Source organism: Botryllus schlosseri, chromosome 15 (genome assembly GCF_051294905.1).
Source record: "Botryllus schlosseri isolate E-star chromosome 15, Bs_hap1, whole genome shotgun sequence".
In the NCBI taxonomy this organism is placed as follows: domain Eukaryota; kingdom Metazoa; phylum Chordata; class Ascidiacea; order Stolidobranchia; family Styelidae; genus Botryllus; species Botryllus schlosseri.
In genome coordinates, this window is record NC_137250.1 from 7965290 (window position 1) to 7974790 (window position 9501).

General features: G+C 40.4%; 1 protein-coding gene across 2 annotated transcripts; it reads left to right on the forward strand.

Moving 5' to 3' along the window:
• Positions 1-4654: 4654 nt before the first annotated feature.
• On the forward strand, positions 4655-9492 carry LOC145458010 (uncharacterized). 2 transcript variants are annotated; one of them, XM_080336304.1, is made up of 11 exons: positions 4655-4809; positions 4869-5004; positions 5810-5935; positions 5994-6126; positions 6211-6490; positions 6570-6725; positions 7047-7458; positions 7518-7669; positions 7732-7823; positions 8671-8801; positions 8877-9492. In XM_080336304.1, exons 1-11 carry the CDS (start codon positions 4706-4708, stop codon positions 9411-9413), a joined length of 2259 nt encoding a protein of 752 aa, XP_080192430.1. In that variant the 5' UTR covers positions 4655-4705; the 3' UTR covers positions 9414-9492. The 2 variants fall into 2 exon arrangements, with proteins under 2 accessions (XP_080192430.1, XP_080192431.1); XM_080336305.1 differs by having other exon boundaries at positions 6271-6490.
• The last annotated feature ends 9 nt before the right edge of the window (positions 9493-9501 follow it).

Genomic DNA, 9501 nt, shown 5'->3' on the forward strand with positions numbered 1-9501 from the left:
GAAGGCGTTAAGTCGCAGACCTGGGCATTGTGCGGCTCGCTAAAAGTTCCTCGGAATTTAGACCAGAAAATTAATTTATTAATATTAATGCGTGGAAAAAAACAACTGCATAACTTGATCCGGAAACGCATTTACTTTGAAGTCTAGTTCATTTATGAACCGTGATTACTGATTACTAGGGTGATTTTTTTTACCTAAAAAACGGGAGATTGTGACCTGAAAAATGAAAATGTTGACATCTATTTACCTTAAAAATCTTAATTTTGAGCAAATTTGACTAAACGTATGCAAATTAGGTGTTTTCCATATAATGTTAGAATTTTACTACTTATCTTCATTTCTGGTTGGAACTGTCTGGGTGGGTCCTTGGTCCTTACGAAGTAGTTTGGCCTGAAAAAAACTTCTTTGCCTCAAAAACTGACAAATTTTTACATGACAAACTTTATTTCAACGAAATCTGGCCCTACGAAGAATTCCAGTAGTTACATTACGCATTATGGTAGAAATAATTGAAAAATTTTGTAGTACAACGGAAGTTACTTTCCTGCATTATCGGGTAGAAAGTGTCTGTCCCTACTAAGTAGCTTGCCAAGAATGGAGAAAGAATGTTCAACAGCAGCAGATGTTGGCTGACAACACTGAAGTTGTGAGTACACTGCTGGTGACAAACCGTGTTGCTTTATTCTGGCAATGGTGTCTACTGTCTACATCACAATTTTTCATCATGCGCTTCTTGATATAAGAACCATGCGATGCCCACGCACGGCACGCGGTCTTGCTTCAGTTAGGATATTGCGGTACGTTGAGTGTAACATCATGTCAACCTATTTGTTTCATTTGAATGTTTATTGTGTATGATTCATAATGAGCACTGAGCAGCCAATGGGTCGTCTACAGCGGTAGGCCAATAAAGTATAGGTTACAAGCTATAAAATGTCAAATGATAAGTTCAACGACTGTGCAAAATCTACGATACAAACGAAATGCGTGTTGCAACAAAGTTCAAACTTTGTACACAATTTTGACATTTATTGACCTAACGGTACAATTTTGAGTTATTTTGACATGTCAAAAAATCACCCATACTGATTACGTAACCTACGCACATCGCGTGGTGAGTAATCCAGATTAAAATAATGCCAATATAGCAAATTATGCCGTAACAATTAAAGTTACAAGTCGCTTGTTTCCATATTCAAGTTCAAATCTTGTTTGTTACCAGCTAGTCTGTGCTTTAAACTGTTACGTCATCCGTTTTGAAATCCCAATTCGTAAAATACGGTAATGCATACCAGTGTACGATGTACGTGCTCACTGCTCAGCGGTCACTAGCAGCACCGTAACTGCCGCACCCCAAACCCCCCAATTGGGGGGGCTGAGCTCGAAGGGGGCTCAAAATTATTTCGTGAATTAGCATAAATCATAGAGTATTTTTTGAAAATTTCTGCAATTTTTTCAAAATTTTTTCGCGCTGTACGCGAATTCAAGTAGCCATTTATCTTTATTATTGGGTATTGGGCCATTACCGCGCCACGACCCACCAAGACTTACTATCAAGTTTTACGTCATATAACATGCGACTCCAAGAAGTGTGCCAGAACGATCGGCAGCGAGAGGTCTATATGCCCTTATGCTGACCGAAGACTTCGTTATATATACAAAATACCTATAGGTTTACTTGTGTCCATAGGCGTCTAAATGACTGGCGCCGAATGTTCTTGTCTTTGCAATCTGAACCTCACAAGACTAATACCATTCCGCTGGGAAAAATTTTATGCCAGTGAAGAAATACCATTTTGAAATCGTGTGCATCATGTACCGAAGTCATATCAACGGGTCCGCCCGTCCGAAGATGTTTAATTATTATTTACGGGCCCTCCCGTTTGCAAGACACTTCACTCAGCTCTACCGGTAAATCTAATTACGTGAGTAGAGAGGACAATAAATTGATAGCATAATATATATGCAATCGACGATCTGATTAACCGATTTTATCATAAATTATCGTAATTTTTCGCGCATCGCACTGGCTCACAATACATTACAGATGATTTCGTGACGAACGCGAACAACGTGATGGGGGAGTCGTTTTATTACCCTATGGGAGCCCAAGACCCACGTTTTTGGGGGGCTGACGAGGTGCTGTTTCGTTCCTGCCAACGGGTATACGCCCGAAGATGTTTAATTATTATTGAGGGGTCCTATACCTTATCAAACACATCTCACTCAGCTCTATGGGCAAATCTGATTACGTGAGCAGAGAGAAGATAAAAATTGATTACAATATATATGCAATACCCGATCATACTGACCAATTCAATCATGAATTCTAGAAATTTTCCGCGCTTCGCGCGCTTAGGCGACAAAAGCTGTTTCCCTAAACAAACTCCCCATGAACATAATAAATAGCGATAAACAGTGTATCGCCGGTGGGGGGGCTGGGGGGCGAAGCCCCCCAGAAGTTTGGTCTATAACCCCATGTAGGGCCCAAGACCAAAGTTTTAGGGGGGCCTGACGAAGTGCTGTCACGGCCCTGGTCACTAGTCATCACCAAGCAATGAAAGATGCAGCCGAAAGCCTACATTTCAAGAAGATTTGGACAATAATTATCTGTTTCTCTATTCAGCCGTGTGCCTGTCTTTTTAACTTGATGGTGAGCACCGAGCAGGTCTCCATGTTTAAGAGAGAGAGAGAGAGAGAGAATCTTTATTCGTATACATTACATATCAACATTACACTACAAAAATGTAACAGTGAAATGCGACATGCAAGGTAGACGGGAGGCTCGATATGACAAAGTCTTCAGACCCGAGCCACCCAGGACAGGAGCAATTTTCACAGTTGATAACTAATAAACAAAACAAAAAATTAACTAACGAACGAAAAGAAAAATAAGACACAGTATCATGGACCAATTCGAAATGCAATGCAAATACAATTTAGCCGTAGTTAGAGATAAGGGAATGAAAACATTTTTTTTTAAATGCACAAGAGTCTGAATTGCGGAGATTAGGTGGCAGCTTGTTCCAAACATTGACACCAATAAAACTGATCGAATTTTGTACTAGGCTGGTAGAGTGGTGTTGCACAGACAGAGACAAGTTAGAAGAAAATCTGGTATGATGATGGTGGGTATCTGAAGGTATCTTGAACAGATTATCAAAATATAGTGACAGTTCACCCTGATGATAATTATGCATAAATTTCATAACCTCAAATTTGAAAATGTCTTCCACTTTCAATATTCCGCCGCTTCGATACATGCTATTACAATTTTCATGTCTAGATTTCCGACAGAGAATTCGTATGGCTCGGTTTTGCAAGACTTGCAATTTCTGCAGATGTTTTTTTGCAGCAGGTCCCCAAACTAGGATCCCATAAATGAGATAGCAATGAATTAAGGCATAGTAGACTGATCTGAGAGTTTGATGAGGAATTAAATTTTTAAAGCGATAGAGAGCCCCGACACCACGCGAGATTTTAGTTTTTATATTTTTGATATGATCAGATCATCCGAGTTTATCATCAATGATAATGCCAAGATATTTAACAGTTTTATGTGTATCAAGATGTGCGTTATTTACTATAATTACACTTCGATTCACTTGTGTATGAAACATGAGAATTTTGGTTTTGGAGGCATTGAGCTGAAGAAATATAATTTGAGTCGGCGTTATGAGAACAATCAAGCAGTGAATACATACACTTGGCCAATGCGGACAGCAAGGCTATATTCTACCAAGCCATGCACACAGATAGGGAAGCAGCGGATCTAGCCTGCTTCGCAACATGTGTTAACAATGTAATTCACCGGTTTCTATTTAGAAACAAAAACTGCACGCCGCGGAGCATAGTCTGTAAAGTTTTGTCTCGGCCCGCCAACGGACTTTCTGCTTCACATTCGGGCAGCCAGGTGAAATAATTGTCAGATGTCAGCTTATTATTAGTTTTATCAATTCAAAACTCCACAATACTGCGATACAATGAAAAGATAGGATGGTGTCTATACGACTTGGAAGTCTTTGAAATCAGACACCCACCAGGGCCTAGCCCTGGGCGGTGTGAAGAGGGGGCATGCACATTGCACACACCGAATGAAAAGTAAACGAAGATAACATTAAAAAACAATCAACATAATGCGGTGGCATGTGACGAAAGGCGAAATCGATATGTCAGATCGTGGTCCGGTGATCTTGAGGGCTGATTAATACAGTTATACGTATACAATACACCCATGCCACGGTACGCTAACGTGCCAATGTAAGATTATATATAGACGCGACGTTCATTTGATGGAGCGCAATTCCTATTACAATGCCTCATGGATAGTATATAGTGGTCGGACTCGGCCGGTTCGCAGCGGATCTATAGAATAAGACAGGTCTGTCAATTACTTTTTGTAACAGAACCTGCTGAAAAGTAATTTGAATCCCACCACTATTATATCCCCAATGGTTCACTTTAGTTCAACTGACTTATAGGCTACACCCTAAAAATAAGGCAATTCTGACCTATGCACTCAAAACCCCTCAGCTACAAAGTTCCTCTTTTACTCAACTTACAACAGTCGACCGTGATTCCGGAATTCAGGTACGTGGCCCTGAAAACTCTAATTGTTTCATCACAATCAACGCGATGCTATAGAAGTGGTAGAGTGCTGATATTATGATTTTATTAAAATGGACGTTAGTTCTTTACCTCGAACATGTTGAAGCAGGATGTTTTGGATTGTTTGCATTCAAAAGTGCGTTGGTACGCTATTCATCAAACAAAGAAAGTGTCTTTTGGTCTGAATCCTCATCTTAATGGGTAATGATATATTGGATATTAATCCTCTTCCCGTTTCTAACCCTATATCACATCGGCAGGACGGAAGACCTTCAGCAAGCAGTTCGGGATTTGCAGTACTTGCCGGACTTCGACCAGGCCCGCCGATTAGAATCAGAGATTTACGGGGAGAACTACGGAAGAAAATATCCAGCTTTCATCGTTTCGGATGTGAAGGTATAATTAAAAATATTCAATTCATAATATATATCGTTATCCTAATTCCTAACTACAAATACATTTGAAAACTAAAAAATTTTCTATGGCCGAAGCTCATAGTTGCATTATATGCACGCTCACCATAGGAGATCATTGATCAGACTATTAACGATTTCTGAGACACAGACCTCTTGAACCTGAGTGAGCTCCGTAAGCTCTTTGATCATGAGATCGCAGACAAAACATAGATTAGCGCAGGCATGTATATCTGAACCGCGGAATAAAAAATATGTATAAGGCAGGGAGATTCGGATTATGTCATCTATTACAAAATATATTTCATTGAATCGTCTGGAAATCGCGAAATGAAATGATTCTTTTGTCATCTAATATAATCTCTTTTCTCCCAATTACACATTCGCAAATGGAATGAATACGACGTTTAAACAGAACAATGACATCCATAATGTCAGTATTTACAAATACTAGACTGCACGCACCTTGCGTATAACAACTTTTCTCTAATCTGTATTTTCCACTTCAAAATTCAAATGAAAAGCGAGGAAGCATATTATATATCAAAGCTGCTAAATTACAAATTTCCGATTTGAAATGAACAGGATTTAAAATAACTATAGACCTATACTCTTCGACGAAGAAAGACATATATTTATAACTATATGTATAATTGTATGATAGTCAGCAGTGATGTACCGTCTCAGCAGACCTGGGACAGATCTCTTAAAACAGCTTTCCCGTAATCGCCGCTCTCCCCTCGGAGACACCGCTTGTTTGTGACATCACCTTGTTTCTATTTACTCAGGAATATAAGTTCTGGCCATTCGTAGCAGGACGAGAATGGAAACATGCTTCCTCTTTAAGAGTTACGCCTGGAGCTCTTTTGAACAGTCTCCAAGAAACGCTTCGCTTCTTAGAAAGAGAAGGAAAGGTACCGCGTTTCAAGTCAAATATATTTCAAGCTACTATGGATGATTTTCGAATTTAAGATCTTGAAGTACACTACTTTTGTGCATGAAAACGCCCAGGCGTTCAAGCCGAAATCGTGTCTAAAAAAAGACAAAACTATTAAAGTCGTTACCCCAACGACATCAACCACGCAAGAGCGAATTGGAGCTAAAGGTATGGTGGCATTGCTAGCATAATCATGGCATTTAGGCTAATATGCCGATTTTATTATAATCCGATATGATCATCTTCATTTAGGAACATCAACCATGAAGATATCTTTCACGTATTATGGATTAACCATGTCCCATCTCAAAGAGATACTCCAGAAAGAAGGAATCGTTGGCATAACGGACAGCGAAATAGCCCAGCAGAATCCGGCATATATCTCCAGTCTCAAGAGAAGCTCGCGGACTTTGAAGCTGTCCGAAATTGTAGCTAAGACTCACCGGCTCCACCTTGTGACGAGTTCCTTAAAGATTCACAGTCCTATCCGTCACACTCCACTTGTCAAGACCCCACAGCGAGCCACAGAGAGGTACGCAACGCATTGGCCTACTGCGCGGTGTTAATGCCATTGTTTTTGAAAGGTAAAACTTATGTTTATCATTTTATAGGAGGTTTACGGAAGGCCAGATATGCTGGATGACCACGCACGCGATGGAGCATCACGGCAAGGATCTGCGAAGCACAATCATGAACCCCGTCAACAAGCGGATTGTCTTGGAAAAAAAGCGTGAGCAAAGGATGATTTTCAAGAGACGTGTGGAGCTGTGAGTACGTGAATTTGGATAGGAGTAAAGCACAGCCTGATAAGCCATAGTATGCCAAAGATAGGTTCGCGTTTCGTAGCATATTCTATCATCATAGCCATTACTTTTATTATAGACCTACTTCGAATGATAAAGTTTCGTTTCAACTTCGTAGCTTTCTTGTTAAACCTACTACTAACACAGGTAGCACCACTCCCGGATAAAGTTAGTAAGAAAACTATAAAATGTCAGCAAATACGTAATCCCCCCAACAACCCTACTAAAATGATATTGATAATTATGGATACGAAATAGCTTCTTTTACGATCTGCTAATTGATAGGTACGAAAGTCTGAAAAGAGCTATTCAAGAATCGCATCGGCCATACGAAAAATGGTGGCTGAAGCAGATGGGCGATCCGTTCATGGGCTCCAACAATCCCAGTGTTCAAACTCAAGAAACGTTTATAGGGGACACTTGGATAATGGATGAAAACTTTTGCAACGAGACGGAAAACAAATTCAATCTGAGAGATCGACCCCTTGCAGAAACCGCCAGTAAGACGGTCGCTGCTCCTATGTTCATCGTTCCGAGCATAGGAATGGTCGACACATGGAAATGCTCTTGTGACGTGTGTACCGGTAATTTATTACGCTACGCAAAAGGAGTGACGTCACGAACTCAAAATAAAGGTTTTCGTTTCTTGGAATACGGGGACTCCGATGAACTGCAAGACCAAGACGATTTATCTGAAGTAATATTCCTTTAGAAAATAGCATTTTCGAGGATGAAAACTAAGAATGCAGTGTTTAGGAATTGAAACAAATTAAAATGCAATGTGCAGACGTAAGGCCGCAATCTCCCGACATCAAAGCTCCGAGTGACAGAGGCGTCAGAAGTCCAACAAGGAAGAATATGACAACACCAGAGGAACAAGAAAACAAGGCAAAATCTCGTCCGAAAAAGTGCCTATACTGTCTGTTGATGAAACTGAGAAATAGTACAAATAAACTATTTTTGTCGACAGGAAGAAGAAAAAGTCGAAAAAGAGAATGGACCCGTCAGTTTGGTGGGAAACAGTAAGCAGCTACACCACACCCAAATGGAAAACGGCTGCAGGTTTCTTTATTCGTGTATTCGTGTCAATAAAAACCAAAAAGCACCCAAATGGCTTAAATCAAGTCTACTGATAAAATCCCAGTCTGGCATACGATTTTTTTCTTTACGAAGGGATATGTGAGAAAAAGCCGTGCAGAGTTTCGTATTTCCAATAGTCATAGAGAGTCATGAAATATCGCGTCAACTTGCGATGTCCAGGTGTGTGTACTGAATATACGCGATAATAAGGGTGCTGAACTGCTGAATTAAAAAAAAACAAACATATATGCAACTTTTCTGTTCCCATTATTGTGGTACCATCGTAACTAGAAGTCGTGTGCGGTGGCGTAGTGAAGTGACGTGGACGCGACGTGTAATAGTTAGGGTTACATTTAAAACAAATGGTGCTTTAAAACATATTTCAAAAAAAGGTTATATAACTTGATATATTTGATACTTGTGTAAATACTTTGGACAAAACATGTAGTGTGCACCTACGCACGATTTTCACCCGATATACTCGACGTACACGGTATGGAATGTTTGGAACCTTCGAAATCGTCGTCGGTTCAACAGTTATAGCACGTAGGTTTATACAATTCGTACGGAATAGATGTTCTGATGATGATAATCGCCGACCGTAAAAATGCTACATTAAAACATTTTTTTGGTCCACATAAGACAGAGGTTGGAAGTCTTTTTCGACAAATGAGCCATATTTACCCAAATTTTTCAATTGTCAATCTCATTCCATTGTTTTAAATTGATTTTTATTTTGAATGCAACCGTAGTCGTAGCGCTATCACTGAACAATAGCGAACATGTTGACACTTCCTCGCAATATTAACATGCCGTACTCAAATAACAGCTGAAGTCCAAGTGGTCAAAGTGAAACCAGCACCACGAAAACGAACGAAACCCGCTTTGATGAGGAAGATAAATGTGACCTACAGCATCGATAAATTACGGCTGAAGAGACTACGCGACAGAACAGCTGAGGTCTGTATGAGGTCGATTTCTCTCTCATCTAATTAAATTACTACTCACGTGGTCAATAATCACTGAGCCTTTCAGGAAGACGATACGGGAGGCGATTCGCCAGATTCTTTCAGCGGCTCGGAAAATTCGAGTTGGAACTCGGCAAACGGAGAAGAAGACATCGAGAAACAAGACGTGGCGAAAAGGCTCAGCGTAGAATCTATCGATATGGACGGACTTTTAACGCATCGGATTCTTTACAAGTACAAGATACCCGACTCGAAATCGCACACAAAGATTCATGTTTCATCAAAGCACGACCAAATGCGGTCCGACCAAACAACAACTGACCCGACCACAGAGTCTGACATGTTTCTGATTAGCGATCCAACCTCGGCTTCTAAAATCGGGTCAGGTTCATCGGAAATCAAAGTCCAGTCGAGGCCGAAATCTAGCAAAGACGGGTACTTCTTACACGACGTCCCGGAAAGTTTTGTGGAGATGTGCCTGGCTGGACTCGCCGAGTACATTGTGCGATTCGAAGTGGTGCTCACCGGCGTTGGGTTCAAACGAGTAGAGAGTTTGACGGTGAACCGGTTGCCGTTATGTAAATACGGTGAAAATCTTCAGTGAGGTCCAAGTTTTTCGTATTTTATTTTTAATTTTATTATATATCAATGCGATCACAGTCAGATATCGATGCACGTTTTTATATTGTCTG